At 45.2% G+C, this 19,154-nt stretch overlaps 1 protein-coding gene across 4 annotated transcripts in view; it reads left to right on the top strand.

The window, feature by feature from the left end:
* Nucleotides 1-6,360: 6,360 nt before the first annotated feature.
* LOC126531218 (CRISP/Allergen/PR-1-like) overlaps nt 6,361-19,154 on the top strand; it is a 35,865-nt gene continuing 23,071 nt past the window's right edge. Inside the window, exon 1 of one of the 4 annotated variants that reach the window (XM_055071031.1) lies at nt 6,361-6,462. Coding sequence is in view for 2 of the 4 variants with exons in the window: in XM_055071033.2 (XP_054927008.1) it covers nt 15,746-15,781 (36 nt within the window). In the remaining 2 variants the exon portion in view is untranslated. Of the gene's footprint in view, nt 6,463-8,192; nt 8,329-14,670; nt 15,782-19,154 lie in introns of those variants that run through there. The other 3 variants (XM_055071032.1, XM_055071033.2, XM_055071030.2) reach the window with 3 other exon arrangements.

Raw genomic sequence — 19,154 nt, forward strand, 5'->3', positions numbered from 1 at the left:
GATCTTCTGGATACCGGCACACACCGGGATAGAGGGCAACTCAAGGGTGGACCGCCTAGCTCGCGAACTCACGCACCGAGCAGGGCAGTCGGAAACCCTAGAGGCCCCCTTAACGGTGGAGCCGACGTATGCAGAAATACTTAACCACTACAGAGGAAGGAGACGTAGATACCCCCTACCCCACACATCGCTCACACAACATGAGGCAGTAAGCTGGCGAAGACTGCAAGCAGGTACGTTCTTCAACCTGCACACATTACACAAAATGTTCCCTACCCAGTACAGGGATACATGTCCGTGGTGCGGAACAACCCCCACGTTATACCACATCACGTGGGAATGCAAGCGTAATTTCGCATTCCATAAAGTAAATAACCCAAGTGCGGAACAATGGGAGGGTCTGCTCACCAGCAGCGAGCTCGCAGCCCAACGGGCAATTGTGCAGCACGCCTGCGAGGCAGCAAGACTCAGCGGTGCCCTGGAATAGGGGCGCCGACCTTGTGAAGCGGCCAGGACTCAAAACATGAAGATACCGGCCCACCGCCAATCTCTCTGAGATATAGAGAAGTAAAGTTTTTCCATTCCATTCATTTCACCGTACATCCTTTTACTTCACGCTGCTTTCTATTGATGTAAATGTGGTGGGCGAGCTCTGTGCTACATGAAGCTCATTAAAGCAAACTGAACATAGCCTGCAGATTCGTATAGTGAAGCACATGTAAATGTACCTATCGTTATAGCTGCGATTTGTTTACACTAATTGCCATGGGAGGATTCCTTTCTGAGTGCGATGGAATACTTCGGAGAGCCATCTGATGGCATGCGCTGCACTGAGGTATGTAGCCGTAACTCGCTTATATTAACCACCGTGATTTAATTATTTTCTGACTACGATGGAATACGTTCCTCCGTTATAATTTTCATAGCCCGAGCAAATGTAGGCACTCACGAGCCTTATTCTGTAAGTACTCGGATCTGCAACTGAAGGCTCCGGGTTAGAACCCCGGATGAACACATTGTGCTGCTATGTTTAATTCGCCATCATAATGATTACAACGAAGGCGCCAAATAAAACAACGGACGAAGGAAGGCGACACGGGACAGCCACGTAGGCGCACTAACAACTGAGTGTTTTATTTATTGACACAGGAATAAATAGCTGCTGCCAAGGATAAAAACAACAAGAAGAAACAGTGCCGTCATCTGCATCGCACAACAAAACACGATACAGAACAGCTTCTAAGTGCCGCTCCCAAAATGCGCCAGTTTCTTTGTCGATAGAGAAACTGAGGCTTCACTGATACAATCATCACCATGCTTCTTGATCTCAAGCGCTTCCAATATCTCCCTTGTCAGTTGATCATCAGCTCTGTTCAAAACACTGGTTTTATTAAAAACTGGAATGCACTTGTGAGCCTTACAATGAGCACTAATGTGACCGGAGAGCTGGTTTTTCATCTTATATCGATGCTCATACAATCTGTCATTCAGACATCTGCCCGTTTGGCCTACATATGATGAACCACACGACAAGGGAACCGAATAAGCTACTTTCTTTACACGTACGACATGCTTCTGCCCATGTTTTTTTGCGTACGTCTGTTTGTTTTCTCCATGCCCTGCGTTCACCTTGGCACACATCAAACCAAGACGTTTCGGAGCGGAAAATAAAACCCGAACACCAGCTCGTTTTCAGATCGTGAAATATGCCGAGAACATATGGAATGATAGCACGCCTAGTTTCAGAAGGGCCTGCTCGACCCTGGTCTACAATGTTAGGTTTCTTGAGCTGCCTGAGCATTTTTTCTGCTACAGATATGATCACATGAGTAACATAACGTGCCCTTTTGAGGCGGCTGACCTGACAATGAAAACTGCTTTGCAGCCGATGCACACAAGATTTGTTAAGCGCGTTGGTTAGACATTATTGAATGATGCCTCTTTTTATTACTTTTGAGAGAGCTGAATTGTAGGAGAGGATGGGTTTGCTAGCCCTTGGCTTGAATTGCCAGCACAGAAGACACGACGAGAAAGTGATTTCCAAATCCAAATATCTTAAACACTTATCGGCCTGAAGCTCGTGAGTCAGGTTTAGAGGATGCAAGGCTGCTTTAAGCTCTGACATTACTAATGATGACTGGGCCTCCAATTCTGGACTGTCACAATCTAAGAACACTAAAAAAATCATCTACAGATCTAAAGATCTGCATCAGATTTGTCCCTGATAACCACTGCTTCAACAGGTTGTCTTTTGATGCTAAAAAAATGGCGCTTAAAACAGGGGCTACACACGAACCTATACACACACCCTTTTTCTGTAGAAAAATGTCGTCATTCCATTTTATGTGCGTGGACTTCAGGTACAAGGACAGCAGTTCCAAAAAGGAACTTACTGCTATGCCAGAGGCGTTCTGGAAAGCAACTGCTCCAAATTTGTCGATACAGTCAGTGATGAATTCCATCAATTCGACGCATTCCATCAAAACTCTCAGTTGTTAGTGCGCCTACGTGGTTATCCCGTATCGCCTTCCTTCGTCTGTTGTTTTATTTGGCGCCTTCGTTGTAATTATGTATGACCAACTCGCCCACCAGCACGTGCTCAGTGCCATGATAATGGTTTCATAGAAATTGAGAAATGGTCAAAAGTTTCTTCAACTCTATGTACGATGAAAAAAACTTACTGAACTCGGGTAAAGCCTGGTTGTGGCTGACTGCAAGCATTTCGGGCTTTTAAACTTAGTAAACCAGCTTTGTATGGAACCCATTTCCCTGATTTTCTTCTTGCTACGCAAGGTTTCCTTGCTGCGGCGGGCACACAACATTATGTATACACAACGTTCCCGTTTCAGTGTCGTGTATTAAACGCACCACTTCATGTCACGCAGCGGCGTGCGCCGCGCTTTTCTGTCGGAAAAATGATAAACGCGTGGTATTCGTATAGCCTAACAAAAATATGCAAATGGAGCAGGAAAAGCTGCATTATGTTTCTCGTGTATCAAGCGGCAACTATACAGGGAACGTAGTTCCGACAAGCTGTGGTTGGCCGAGGCCTCTGTGAGAATCTTTATTGGGCATTGCCGCTCAATCAACCGTATCCGTGACCTGCCACGACGCGTGGTAATGACGCGTCGCTACTCCCTCACAGAACGCGCATTTGGGTCAGTCAGTACTTGTGCAATGACGCAACTGCGCAACAAGGCGAGAGCACATTGTTTGTCGTGTTTAGCGTCAGTTCGTTTACATACTATGCTTGGTGTCAATGTTCTAAGCCCCATTTGTTAGCCTCTTATACTCTTATAAGTGTTACTATTACTCTTCTCTTGATCTTTCTGTTCTTCTACCTTGCAGTGCTTTCCCTTCTCATGTCTTGTCGTGTAATGGATTTGTCAGCCTGCTTTTGAAAGCTCTAAAAAATCACGATCTTTCTTTGATTTCTTTTTATCGTTAGGCGAGAAGACAAGAATTGGTGCTGGTAGATTTTTCTTTCAAGACACTATCCCCATTTCTCCCGCGGAGAAAGTATGAGTGTTTACTGAGGAACTGAAAACGATACTGCCATGTTCTTTTTTTATAACGGCAGTCAGTCAAGACGTCATTGTGACGTTATGCAGCTTGGATTTTTTTTTATTTGTTCGTTCTGGGGGGAACATCAGGAAAAGTTATGTCAAGTCGCCTTGTCTTATTTTAACGCTGTATGAACTCCTTTTTAACTAATAGTCTTCCATCTGGCCTCTAGCAGAAAATTCCAAAGCGCATGTTCACGGGTAGCTGTTGCGGAAAGTTTTATGCGTATTTCGTACCGCGTTCTTGCTTCGTTTCAGGTATACCACTTTGTATGCCCTTAGCGGATCCTGAAAGGCTTAATATTGCTTGTGCTTCAGCATCCTGAGGGCAAGGTTGACCTCTTGGCAACTCCGGATGCATCTTCTGTCACTCGATCTAGCTTAACTACAGTGTTTTATAAGTGTAGCAACGCACAGCAGACTTCGAAATGCGTCCCTAAACGAGTGTTCGGCTGATTTTGAGAGTACCTGTACAAATGTCGTCCGCATATATCGACATATGAATATGCCTGCAATGTTTTTGCACTTCAGCGGGAAGACCAGCCATTACAACATTAAACAACGTCGGGGAAAGAACACTTCCCTGAGGTACACCTCGCGATACCTCCCTTTCGGTGCTTATAGTACTTCCTAACCACACTTGAATTTTACGATCACTGATAAGTGAGTGAATGAATCGCAGAAGATAGCCCTGTACGCCTATGGCCTGCAAGATATTTAGTATTGAGCTCCGAAGGACGCTATCATTTGTATTTGGTTAAGCAGATATCAACACAAGCGTTTAGCTCTGATAGCTCGACAGGCATTACTTTCAGTTCAAAATTACCTTCAAGGTGTTGGGTTGACTCTCTCGGTGGAAAAATCTGGCTTCATCATGTTTGCAGGTAGAGGAAGACGGCATGCGCGGCTGAAGATAGACCTTGATCAATCTTGCCTTCGTCAATTGAAGCACAAGCGCTTTTTGGGCGTCATTATTGACTACCGTCTACAGTGGCGACGAGCTGTGGACTCTATTGTGACATCACTATCTCCGCGTCTCAATGTGATCCGTAGAGTTGCAAGTGAGCAATGGGGAAATCACTCTTCTTCAATGATCAGGCTGCATAATGCACTAGTGACGAGTCGAATAATGTACCAGCTCCCTTTAATTTCCCCCTCACTATCACAGCTGGAACGACTTGAGGTTTTGCACAGAAAGGGCCTAAGGAGGGCTCTTGGCGTTCCGCAGACTGCTCCTAACAATGCAGTACTTTATGAGTCTCTATCGAGACCTCTTAGCCTAGTCGCTTCACAAAGGTTATTGATGCAAATTGGCCGCCTCAAACAGACGATAGCCGGGCGAGCCCTTCTACAGAGCCTTCGAAGGAGATCTGAGTCCCGAGCGTACTTGGCCCTTAATACTCTTGGTTACCTGGGTCTTGACGCTAGAGGTCGAACTAAGAGGTTGAAACCACCTTGGTCTTTCGCGAGCCTCGATTGTTCATTAACAATTCCTCACGTTCGTGCTAAGCGGAGTTCTCCTTTAGCGGCAACGCGTTTGCTCGTACTGAAACATCTTGAAACTGAATATGCACGTCATCTTCAAATTTTTACTGATGGCTCTGTCGACAAGGTCAGAGGATCTAGTGCAGCTGCTTTTCACATTCCCTCTTTGAAATATGATTGGTCGGTTCGCTTCACTGCAGTCGTGTCCTCCACAACGGCCGAAAGCGTTGCCATTGAGGCAGCTCTAAAGAAGCTGCCCGTACCCCTGCGTGGATGTATAAGACTGGCCTGGCGTTGTCTCCATTATGTTCAACGTGTGGTGTGTGCGGTGACATAGAACATTACCTTATGTGTTGCACTCTGTATAACGCGGAAAGGAGTGTGTTATTCGGGTCCCTCAAGAAGACAGGAATTCCCCACAGTTCTCTTCAGGGCATTGTTTTCCCGCGCGGGAACCAGTTAGATAGGAAGGAGGTTTCTCGCCTTCCTTTAAATTACCTGCAGGACACGGTTTGGTCTCCACATGGTGACCTTAGGAGTTACTATGTGTAGTTGTGAGGTCTGTGTCTGATTTATATGATTTATGTATTTTAAGTGTCGCTACGGTGGAGCAATTGCTGGCCGCTACTGCAAGACTAATCCCACCAGTAGCCTACAACCACTCAACTCAGTACCTGTACATTAACAGTCATTCATACGCAGTGCTTCTAGGATAGCTTCGAATGCCAGTGTGAAACGGGAACGTTGTTCAACAGGACCTGCTAGTTTTGTACACACAAGTCGACAGCTGGGTTTAGTAGCTACTGTGCCACGAATCGGAAAAGAAATGAAAATTTTCAGAAGATTAATAAGTCAGTGTCCTTCAAGACGTGTTCTCAACACACTGTTTAGCGCGCACTAACTCCATCGCTATAGCCCTAAATAAAACAAGTCACTGATGCGACTCCACGTTCAGTCTAGATGTTTACTTTTGTTTTGTTTTGTTTACTTGTTTCCAGGTAAACAAAACTGAAACACTCCTATACAGCTATACGACTGCGCATTCCACTCCAACAGCGCCGCGCTAACGAGATCATCTGCGTAACAACTGTCCCGGCAGGTCTCAGTGAACATAGCCGCGGCATGCGCTCAAAATATATGCGTCCAACAACGAGCCGTGATGGGCATCAAATGTTTCTTGTCGGTTCGAACAAAAATTAACGTAGCAGCAATGCTCACGTACTTGGGATCTATTTCAGCCTTTTGTTTTTGGCTTCATCTTGATCGTGTATACGTACCGCACACTTTTCGAGCTCGATGTTGGAATGACAGATATGAGCCACGAATAGAGAGACCTTTGGCATTACCTGGTGGTGCGCGCCGATGACATTCGCTCGGTTCGCTTTGACCCGATCGAACACGGCAGCTGTACAAGGTAGGTCAAAAACATTGCGGCTAGTCCACGACGTAGCGGCCAAGTATGTTCGTATGATGCTTGCTGGTTCTGTAATTTGTTGGTTACTCTTATTAGCTGCGTCACAGACGTCTCCAGAGCGTTCAATACGATGCGAAAATTGTGTTTGAAGGAAATGTGTCACAGCATTTCAATATACTGACGCCTTAGAACCTGCCCCTAAGAGGTGTTTTGAAGAGTAGAATTCTTAACTATGACAATGATCGGTATGGTTTATTTACCAGAAATTTATGTTCACGTTGATGCTATCTTATACTGAAAATGTGTGCGCACATAAAAGTTTACCAAGGTATGCTTCGCGAGTGACCGTATGTGCGCGTGAAAAGCGGTAAAACGGACGTAGTCACTATCTGCATCATGTAAACAAGTGATATAAATAGTTATGGCACGTCGGATGCACATGTTCCTATATACAATGAGCGAAGTTTCTTGAAAAGTTTAATTACACCCTATGCAGAGAGAAACGTAATGCGTGCAAGACCATGCGACCACAGAACCAGTCCGCTTAGCTTATATCCGGCGAGACGGCCCGTGTAACTTGTACCTAGTAAACGTATTTTAGCCTGTGAAATCTTGTTTGCCCTTTCTCTCTCCGCGCAACCACTGTGTGAGATACCCTCACATCAACTCGGTAACACATTGATGCCGAACCCGAGGGAAAAGACAAAACAGCTAAACCTACGTGATGCTGTGACTGACCGTCTTTAACGTGATGGCATTATCAGGATTATAATTCCACAACCTCCAGAATAGGCTCGCGTCACAAGCCATATTATAATTCCCTTGCGAGAACTCATATCGTGCACCGGTGTCAGGATCACCCCCAGCAAGTCGCGACATTAGATTGTAGGCAAGATACGCCTAATTTTCATTACACCGTGTCCGGTATCGGCTCAGTATGGCATTACAATGTCTCCAAGAATCGCCCAGTTTATTCGGCGAGAAACTAAGTGCCCAGCGGTGGATCAACAACAAACAAGAAACCATGGTCTAAATAAGTGACGGCTTCACAAACACACACACACACGTACACACACACGCGCACACACACGCACACACGCACACACACGCACAAACACACGCACACACAACAAGGACGCGCCCGCATGCACGATTTTCGTCAATCAATGAAATGATGTATTCTGCATCGTTTAGTCGAACAGACGTTGCCTAGTATAGGCAGGATAATAAACGCGACTGTTCTTTCTCCAACAAAATCGGTGGCCGAGTGACTTCGAGGACTAATCGAAACTGGCATGCCTGTACAGCGCAGAGCGCTGACAACGTAACTGAAACTCAAAGATGTCTTTGCGACATACACTGACACAGAGCGTGAAATGGCAGCGCCGTGGGCAAGTCGCAAATTGCGCGTCCAGCGCTGTAAGCGGCGTGCAACAAACCGTCCGAGTCAAGCGAAAGGACGCGCCTGGCCTCACGCACGCGCTGCTGGCAGCTTGATTTTGACGTTGTCGAGTGCACGGGCAACGACTATACGGAACGGCATGTTTGCAACACCTGAGTGCCCGAGGCGGCAACCGGAGAACAGGCGGACGGGCAGCACCGGCGCGTTCGAACGGACGCACTTGAGAAGTAAAGGGCAACGGCTGAGTGGCGGCAACGCCAACGGCAGCGCGCGGGCCGGTTGCATAAAACGTGCTTGTCCGTGGGCAGCCGCACGCAGAGGAGCGAAAGCGCGCGCAGCATTCACCTGGCTCGCCACTTACTCACTCTCGCGCGCATACGTCTCTCGCGCGCTATTTGATGTGCCGACAGTGAGTAGCACCGCGGAGCGCCGACGGAAGCCATCGGGAGGAAAAGAGCGGGAAGGTGAAGATACGCGCGGTTCTTTCTTTTCGCGCGTTATTTTGTTCGGAGCTGTTCGCAGCGTTCTTCGTCGCCTATACTACACAAATAGCGCTGATTTGGAATGACAAAAAATGCCAGGCCTCGGGGTGATTGAGAACGCGTGACTGCTGACTTAATGGCGTCGCTTGTTTGTGCCGGACGCAGTAGTTAGCTTCAATTGTGCGCGAGAGGTATTTATTTTTCCCTACCGCGGCTTCTTGGGTTGTTCTTCCCCTGACACCAATGCGGGCGTGTGATGAGAGGATTAGCCGTCGTCAGCGGCGATAACTGTTTGAAGCCGCCCGGCGTCTCGTTCAGTTGCCTGCTTACGAGAAGAACTCAACATTTGTTATCGTGGCAATTTATATTTAAGGACCGTGTATTCTTTTCACGTAGCTTCAAGCCGATTATAATTCTAATGGGCTACTTCCATGAACAGGGCAGACGACGAAGCTCCTCTAAAAAAATCAGGAAAGCATCCCACTGGGAGGTTTTGTGCGTTCGACGAAAGAAACCCTGAGGCGAAACACTCAGGAGCGACCCTAAAAGACGAAATGTCAAAAAAGATGTTAATTCCGGGGTCGTATGCGTGCTTGATTATCAAATAATTTCTTGCTTCGAGTGTGAGTTTGTTCGTTCTTGTCTGTTATGCATTTATAACAAGCTTGCCTTGATTCTGCATGCGTAAGCAAAGCAGTGTGCCGAATTGGGGATAAGGCCATTGTCTGCACACAGATGTAAAGTGAGCCAGAGAATTCAGCTCAAGGTAACAATATCAGTAATAGCGCGCCGCTGTCATTTTGCCATGACAGCTCAGCTGATGTCGATATTACTTTATATTTGTGATCGATCGGCAACTCTGCATGCGTTCTCATGCAGCATCATAGTGCCGTCACCTCCAAGTATTACTACATTATCTAAAAAGTGTGTAGACATAAACGTGTAAGATTTCAGGATCAGCCGCCCTTGCGACAGCCGACTAGTTAAGACAGCAGCCTATCGTTAGTTTTTTTTTTGCTTTTTTTTTTTTATAAAATGAATGTGAACTCACAATTTAGATTTCGACACCGGTCTGTTAATTTATAAAAACGCCGCCGGTTAGTCGCACCTACTATTTAAGCGTATAGAGTGATCTAGGTCACTCTGCCTAGTCACGGGAACTTTGATAGTGCAATCCTTAACATAACTCTGTGGAAAATTGCTGTTCGGCGTGTGGTTGGCTGAGCCGACATTTTGGATTCTCAAGAAATTCTATGTTTTGTCAATCATATATCAGGTATACTTTTTTATACACGAGGTTTTAACTAGTTTTGATATCTAGGCCCATGCCGTTTTCCAAATTGACTACGTGGCTTAGCGAACATTAGCAGCATTATGAACATAATATTACTAGCTACTAAAAATCAGCTAATCACCTTTTTAATTGCTCACTTTATGGCACATCTGACTGTTAGAAATCGAAGCCGATGAATCATTAGCTTATATTAGTTTAGCAGACATCCTACAGGACTAACACCGCCTTCTAAGTATTCGTACCGAAAATCTTCTAAAAAGGCGCTTAGTTGTTCCAGTTAAGATCATCCCGAACTCGAAAGTTGCGCTAGTCTATATGATTTGTGCTTGGCAACTGTTCCGTTTCAATTTCGCAGTTGGAACGTGCACACTAAATTTAGTACTTATATATATAATTAGTACATTTCTGGCAATTCACAAAATTATTGTCGATTTTTTTGCTTCTAATGTCCGCCTAGCCGCGTAGCCTATCTGTAATAATGATGGGGATCTAGGTATCACAGATTTTTGAGGATATTTAAAAAAAATGACATTTGGTATAGCTTTAAACACATCGCTACAGTATTAATTAACGTGTAGCGTGTGCATTTTTTTTTTCTTTCGAGTGTTTCCACACGTAATATTTAATGCGCTGAAACGACAGCAGGGGAACAGAAACATGTATAATAAACATAACAAGGACGCGCCGGTCAACATACATAGTTCATTTGTCTAAAATGTTATTCTGTCTGTAAATCAGGACAAAAGGTGTAACATAACAAAAACATGCTTGCCTTGCCGAAATTTGTAAACTGTTCCTTAGCACTGTAACAGCTCCGTAAAGATAAAACAAAATGGCAATACACGGTAGTAATGCACAATATAGCTGTAAGTCAGCTAGTAACTTCTTACTGGTAAACATGAAAGTAACAATCCTTGCCTAGCTCCTGTATTTTTGGACCACAATTTAGGAATTCCTGGCGGTTCCACTGGGGCTCGTTTGTGGTTTATGTCAATATAAACGGCCTTATGGTCGTCAAAACAAATAACAATCATAGCTTCGCTGATGCAGAAATGTGTCATTACAAAACAGAATGAAGGTTCTGTGTTCCGCACGCGAGCGTAGGTGTGCGGCTGAACTCAGAAAGAAACCGATGTTATGTTTATGGAATTTTCATCAGCAACAGCTTGACAGCCGTCGAAGAACGCTGAGCTAACAATATCTGGCAATATTTCACCGCCGTCACGCTTGCGAAATAGGGAATATGTTCTTAAGAAGGCAGCAGGATTGTTCACTTCCTTTATTAAACAAAAGGTATTCTTCCAAATTGCTGTCTCCACATTTTTAAATAAACAATGGACACTTATTCGTAACCAACGAAAAAAAAAGTAGTTATGCAATTTCCTTTGACGAAGAAGCGGAGCATATCGTAACTTTTTGACTGTTTTAATGTAGCATATTTACGGTCATTTGTCACATGGAAAACAAATAATTTTCTTCTTAAGTAACAAAAAAGGTGCTCATCAAAGCATATAAAGAATTAGCGGCTTTCATTGCACAAGAAAAGACGGCGGATGACAGTGTAGCCTTACATTAGCATTGTTGCTCGTCTTCATGGTTCGTGTTTTACTTTTGTTTTTGTTTTCTGAGAGACATCGCTTCCCAAGTCGCATTATTCTGATAAAAATATGTTGTTAACGTACATAAGGACTGTTTTAACGAGTGCATGTTGCCTGAATGCAACATTTCTGTCGCTCTAACTGATAAGACTCGTTTTCGTGCCTATATTCCAAACTCGTTACAGTACGGTAGAAATTTTGCTCCAGCACCTGAACCTCTTGATTCTTGGAACAATCATGAACAGATTAGGTAGCTTAGACTCTGCGATGGCTATTTCGCACTTGAAAGTGTAAGCTAAGTGCAAGTTACTGTGTTGTGTTAAGCAGCCAGTTCTCTCAGTCGCACTACCATGCTCTCTCATGATGGCTAAATTTCGTTCAAGGTAACTAGTTCTTTCACGCGTCCATGGTGGCGGTATGATTATTGAATATGCATTCAGTGAGACCGCAGCGTTGCAAGTCACTGACGATGAAGTTAGTATCGAAACTAAATTTCTTCTAAAAAGTGTTAATGCAGGTTACGAAGAGGAGGGGAATTTCTTTGAGCATACCTTCATGCCGATGTGTATTTATTTATTTATTTATTTATTTATTTATTTATTTATTTATTTATTTATTTATTTATGTGAGTAGCCTAAAGGCTTGTTAAGGCATTACATAGGGGTGGGTATTAATAGTCCTAACGTGTATTTCAATATATCGACATCTTCACAAATAACAACGGGCCATGAAAAGTAAGCACTGCACAGCACAGCGCTGTGCATTGCTTACCAAAATACAGGCAGGATTTTTTTTTTTTTACTTGTGATCGCAGGGATAGTTTATACAAAGCCCCATTATGTCTTAAGATACATTATGACTTCGAGATGAGGACAGAAAAGCATGAGTGTGTGAATATTTGGCATCTCTAATACGTGTAGTCTTTGCAGTCCGATTCGTATTCGATTTGAAAATTCGCTATTCGAAGTTGTCGAATTTTCGTTATTGTTTGAATGTAAGGGAGAACAACACCCGCCGTGGTTGCTCAGTGGCTATGGTGTTGGGCTGCTGAGCACGAGGTCGCGGGATCGAATCCCGGCCACGGCGGCCGCATTTCGATGGGGGCGAAATGCGAAAACACCCGCGTACTTAGATTTAGGTGCACGTTAAAGATGCCCAGGTGGTCGAAATTTCCGGAGTCCTCCACTACGGCGTGCCTCATAATCAGAAAGTGGTTTTGGCACGTAAAACCCCATAATTTAAGGAAGAACACTGATTCGATTCTACAGCGAGAAATACAAAAGCAAGGTACGACTCTTCCAAATGATTCTGCCGCAAGGGAGCCACGGTTCCAGCGCACAGGCACCAGTTACTGAGCAAGTGCATAGGGTAGCTAGCTTCTGCTCAATTATTTCCAGTCGTCCAATAAGGCAGTCTCGCTTCTAAGCAGTCGACAAATTCGTTCTCTCGATTTAGGGAAAATAATTTATTATTTGGACAACCTAGCACGTTCAAACACATTTAAAACGATGTGCCTTTCAGCGGTTGTTATTTACAAACTCATCACATGCCCGGACGTGAATTTTTTGCGGCATTACGTGCATAAAGTGATGTCAATAAGCCTTCATTTTATTATGATTAGTTTAATTATCCGTTTGCTGTCTGTATTGTGTTTGTAGCCTCCTTATTCTGTTCATGTTTCTGACTGAAAAAGAAAGAGACTTGAAAAACTTTGGTAGTTGGCGGTATCGAACCTGGGTCCCCGAGCAGAGCAGCCCGATGCTGTATCGCTTGGTCATGATCTTGTCTTTCTTTTTCATTGTATTTATTACAGTTACATGCAACCCGACAAAACGTTCACCATGTTGTGCATAGTCATGGAATGGCGGGCACAAGGACAGTCACGCACAGAAGAGGCAGCGTTCATAATTTGGGTTGGAACGTTGGTTCCACTTTGTAAGGGTGGTAAGGATATCCAGGCACCTCCCCGAAATGAGGTACCAGTCCGGTTGAATATCAAGTCCACCATAAACGTGTTTTAGGTGCCCAATCATCTGGATGAAATGCACTCTGGTAGGTACAACCGCTTCGGCGTTTCGGTCCATCATTCGCGTTTTCCACAAACTGTGCATTCGCATAAGAAAAAAAAAAACATGTCGAAAGGTGCATTATTATCAGAGGTCGACAGCAGGTAACGTAGAGTGTGAGCGTTGATTTCAAAGTCTTTCTTTAAAGTCCGTTGGAGGACATCCCAAATAGGATGGCGTCTTTGCAGCTAATACGACAATGTGCGATTGTCTATGGAACATCACAAAGACGACAGTTAGCAGAAGAAACAAATATACCCTTTTTACGTAGCCATGTTTTTACCGGTATGGTTTCACTATGAAGTTTATAAAAGAATGTTTTGCAGCAAGGGGATATATACATTTTGCGAACTTTCTTTAGTACCTCGTGGGCTGGCCATTCTATGTATAGTGATCGGTAAGATGGATGCGGAAATAGCGTGGACAGTAAATCTTTGTATAACGTTTTACGCGACACAGAGTACAAGTATTCAGTGAAAAACCGAACAGTCAGGAAACTAACCGTCAAGTAAACTTCTTGCATGAACCGCCACAAGCATAAAGTATAAACCCCATGCAAGCGATCTCGCACGCGACAGCGACAAGCGACGCGATGGAGATGGCTGTCGCGTTCGCTCGTCGCCTACAAGTGGTACCCCATGCGAGCGATGACTTCGAGCGACGTCTCCCTAGTGTTGCCGGTATGAGGGCAGCAATATAGGCGCCGAAACTAGCGTGAGGCGTGCTTTATTAACTTAAGTTGATGTATTTTAATGTAAAAAGCAGCATAACTATTCCTGAAAGTCTTGCAGTAGGTTCTTATCCTTGCACGTATAAAAATTCAATCGTTTGCTCGTTCCGTGCGAGAATCGGAAGTACTGGAGCTATGTACGTCCAGTTCCGGCTTTGCGCTATTGGCTAGTCGCTCATAGCACTTCCGGGCGACGAGCGACGAATTCTAGATTTGCAAAACCGAGCGATCGCGCGACAAGACCGAGCGATCTGTTCAAGCGACGGCCCGATCCGTCGCGCGAACCCGTCGCTCGTCGCTGTCGCGCACAAAATCGCGCTAATGGGGTTTAGCTTTCAACAGTGTACATGATTTTTCTAATTACATAACATTAAACTAATAATTATCAATCCTCGCAAGCCCACCACCAAATCGCATGTGCAACACCGCTTCAATACTAATCGCCTTAACGACAATAAACATCCCAAGAGGATGGGTTTTCCCTGAATTGTTTTCTTCCGGATGTTTATATACCACCTAAGTGAAATTTCCATATTCTTGATGTTTCACTTCGCTAAAAAGAATCTCATATTCTATTCGATATGCGAAGGTCGTTTCTTTTCTTTCTTTTTTCGAACATTCGTATGCGATTAAGAAATTTCTCAAATTGAAAACCCATTGAAAAGACTAGCTCAATAGCAAGTATACTAAAAATAATCTACAGGAAAAAAAAAAGAAGAAAAGCTACGCGAGCGGGCTGTTCCCAGCCCCGGCAGCTACGGTGCCAGGGAAGGGAGGGGGGGATGTAAAAAGGTTCGTTTGTGATGTTTTAGGTTCAAGCCAAAAAAAAAGAAGCACGCGATCCAAGTTATTCCGATGCCGTCCACGGCGGCGTCTCTCGTCACCGTTGTGTTGGCTCGAGAGGTTAAACCCCATCAATCAATCACAGCCATCCGAAAACTCACAGCCGAGCAAGTGTGTATTTGATTCCCGGCCAGAGCGATTTCACTACAAGCAGCACAGTTAACCGGTCAGTCATTCACTTGGTCGGCATCACTTGAGGTATGCTTGACCGGAGGCCGCGGTCCAATTCCAGGAAGCGGCGGTGCTCGCCCTTTGCCTTCCCCCACGCCGTGTTCCTTCCGGCGCACGCGGCAGAACAGGTGGTTCTGACACCTCCGGGCCCCTCCCCCGCCACGACCTCACGGCGGCGGAGTCGCGCCGCGAGCTAGCTCGGTAGCAAAAGAGCAGCTGAAGCGTTGTCGACGCACGCCAATCACTCCAGGCACGTGTTCCCCCACGGCGGAGCCTCGGCGGCGACCACGCGCGCATGCTGAGGCAAGCACGGTGCTTGATCTGGGGACGGCCAGCCCGGGGTGGCTGTCTTCTCGCGCTCGCTCTCTCCGCTGCTTCTGCAGAAGTCTGCAGCGCTAGATTTATTGTACAGTCGCAATTGGTCCCTCATAGACCCGAAACCACTTTTCGGCCAACGGTGCCGGGACGCTATTGAGCGGCTGACTCTCGCTCCTTTTGTGGAATGGCCAAGTGACCGCAGCTACACGTGGGTAGTGGGTCAAGGCGGCACCTTATTGCACGAGAGCGTCGATGACAAGTCCTGTCGCAGCGTGGCTGTCTGAGCGTTCGTGCGCCTTTCTTGAAGCTCGTGACAGGAAGGTTTTGCCGCTCGGAAGGAATAGTTTGGAGTTGGAAATCGAGGGATACGTGAGGTGGGATGTCTTCTACAGCGCGGCGCAGTGTTAATGCCGAGGTGAGTCGATACAATCGAAATTGCTTAATGGGAAATTTGATGCATGCAAATTGTATTGTTCGGCTTTAACACGTTAGCATTCTTATGGTATCTCACGCACTTTTCTGGGGCTGTGTTTGAATTCTATCTATCTATCTATCTATCTATCTATCTATCTATCTATCTATCTATCTATCTATCTATCTATCTATCTATCTATCTATCTATCTATCTATCTATCTATCTATCTATCTAACCGCCTAATGGTTATTCCGTGGTCGAATGGGTAACTCATCGAGCTGCCATGTTCAGAGAACAGGCTTCGAGACCAATCGTCCACCTTTGGCCACTGAGTATGTGGCAACGTGGACATATAAGTGCCGCTCTTCAACGAATCGCTTTCACGCCGACATAGGTCACTGTAAGATGCGGGACTGGGTATGTACCGTTGTTAGAAGAAACTATTTGACGCCGTCTTGGAGCATTGGGTATGTGCCGCTCGGTCTATGCTGGTCTTCGATGAGCCTATTTGATGCCAAGTTGGGTCACTTGGTGTGTGCCACTATAAATGTGCCGCTCTACAATGACGATCGAGATCCCTCAAATTTCTCCGATGCTGAGCGGAACCAAACTCGTGTCTCAAGGGTTCCTCAAGGTGGGCAACCCGATGCTTTAGCAGGCTGCGTCACAAATTAACTTCGTGGGTGCCGCTTTGCAATTAACCTCTCGCCAACTTGGGTCACAGAGTACGTGCCATTGGGCGTATGGAAAGCGAGGGTCACCGGGGTGCCACGCTTTTCATCTCGGGCACCAGGCACGGACTCCTCAGCAACGTCACCAGATGGTGCAGTGTGTCCAGAAAGAAGCGCAAGGGAGGAGCCTGGTTGCCCCTTGACGCGCTTCTCAGCGTCCTCATGCACCGACACACCATGCAGTTCAGACGCCACGCGCAGCCTTCGCGTCGGCGCCGCTAGATGTCGCCGAGTTTTCTTAGGGAAGCGCGAGAGGAGGAGTGCCGCCGAACTGTATGCCTCATACATAATTCACTTCGACGGTGGCAGCAAGTTCTGTCGCCCTATTCATTCAATACTAAACATCGACAGTCATCGTGAGAGGGGTTCTACCGTTTCTTTGTTTGTTTGTTTGTTTGTTTGTTTGTTTGTTTTCAAATGCTACCCTCGTATTTTCGTTTTAAATTATTCTTAAAGCAACGCTCATGTATAGTTTGGCCATATATTTCGGTCACTCTGACTTTAATAACGTTCCTATCCATCCCTACACACGTGAATATAGACACTAACATGTACACTTAGGAAAATGGTAATTTTATCACAATTACTTTTTTTAATGTGTTCCCTGTCAACTGAAGTTACCCCTAACACCTGACAACTTTACAGAGCATCACTATATAAAGTTTAAAAATTGAAACAGCCTCTGTTCTGAATAGGCACACAACAGAGCTTGCTTCAATTTTTAAACTATCTTTTATTGGTTAGACCAAAAAATATGCGCTGCCAGAAAATTTTTGTGTCCTTTAAGACACTATTTTTAATACTGATCGGCCTATTTAAAATGCGAAAGTCACGTCAGAAAGATGTGCTCATGCCACTCGCCATGTCAGTCGGTTTAAGCGAAAGTAAGAGACAGCTTTACTGTGATATAAAAGCTGAGCGGATGGCCTGAAACAAAGCTTTGACCTGCTACTCAGCATTCGGGAAGGTAAATTAAAGTAAGGGAAAGAGAGAAAGTGTTGTTGATGATGATGAAAATTGTGATTAATTAACGTGAACAGGGAAGACCCTTCAAACTTCTCAAATCCAGACTGCCCTGTTGCAGGAACTTGAGAGCGAAGTTCGCATTGGTGTTTTGCGAAGAACGATGTTCTTGTTTAGCGGCCTGTCGCAAGTATAAACACGCAAACAAGTCAGACACATTTTCACCGGTAAACGCCACACTCAACATAGACTTGAACATGCGAATTACGCGCATCACAACGGCGTGATGTGAATAGGCTGACGACAATGGAACTAAAATGACGGCATGACAATGACGCAGCGACGGCGATGGGATTACAAAAAAAAAAGAAATGGTAACAATGGCACTACAAAGACGGTATGACAACGAAGACGACACGGTGACAATGGGAGTACGATGCTGGAATGGTGTCATGGCTACGACCTCACGACAATAGAATGACAACGCTGAAATGACGACGACAGCGGGACGACGGTGGCATGATGAAGACGAAGATGACGACGGTATGACAGCGATGAGAGATGAGGACGACAGCATGACAACGAAGGAATCATCACAGTGAAATGAAGGTGATGAAATCACGACGATGGAATGATGGTGACGACAATGGGGTGTTCATCTTGGAGGTCACGTCCGCGCTTTCTTCGAACATCACCTGCCTACATCACCCACCTTGGTTTGCATTACATACGGTGCTGGTTTGCACTTTGTCCGGTTCTACCAGCAGCCAGCAGCTACAAAGAGGGGGAAACAAGCAGAAAAAGCTTGGCTTTTTAAAAAAAAAACGCACGCACATTTAACATTGTACGGAACTAAATTGACGCGAAGCTTGAGTTAAACGAGGTAGCAATGGTCAAGAATGACACACGCACGGGCTTGTCGCCTGCAGCTGCTCATTCTCTGTAAAAGACATCTTTTTTTGCCGCAAGTTAAAACACGAACCAAAGGAAGACACATTGACGACGACACGGGTCGTCGTCTATGTGTCTTCCTTTCTGCGTGTGTTTTAACTTGCGGCAAAAAAAAAAACATGTCTTTTAGCAAGCACCAACTAGGCACCAATTATGTTTTTGTTGAAACATAATTCTCTGCATCTTGAGAACGAAGGGGATGAATGCTGTTTATCGAGGGAAGAATGTCGAAGAGAGGTGTATGCACGGAGAACCGCTACATATGTGCGATTACATTTAATCACTGTATACCTGTTTTGTCACACTGACGCGCGCCCATTCCTGAAGATTAGCCAATAGTATACGTACTCAGTTGCGCATAGCCGGTGACCCAAGTTGTCTACTTGGTAAATAAGCACCCGTAACGGGAGGACGCAAAGAAAGCTTCGCTTTAAGAACGAAATTGTGCCTTGGACCCATGCACCAAAAAAATCGCGCACAAGGATTTTCATTCTGTTGTGTTGAAGACGTGGGTACTCTTGAGGCTTTTCATTATCGATTAATCTGGTGAGTCTCTGCACGAGCTCCATGTCATGCCTACTGCAATGAACGACACAGCTTCTTTGTGATGAGTGCGACAGAAATATATATTTTTAGTTTCGCAAATCCCTGCATTTGATAATTTCACAAGCTCGATGTTGTGCTTCACTAAATCAACAGAAAGAAGTAAAGGTGTCTAATTTGCTGAT

The sequence above is a fragment of the Dermacentor andersoni genome, chromosome 5 (genome assembly GCF_023375885.2).
Source record: "Dermacentor andersoni chromosome 5, qqDerAnde1_hic_scaffold, whole genome shotgun sequence".
Classification (NCBI taxonomy): Eukaryota; Metazoa; Arthropoda; class Arachnida; order Ixodida; family Ixodidae; genus Dermacentor; species Dermacentor andersoni.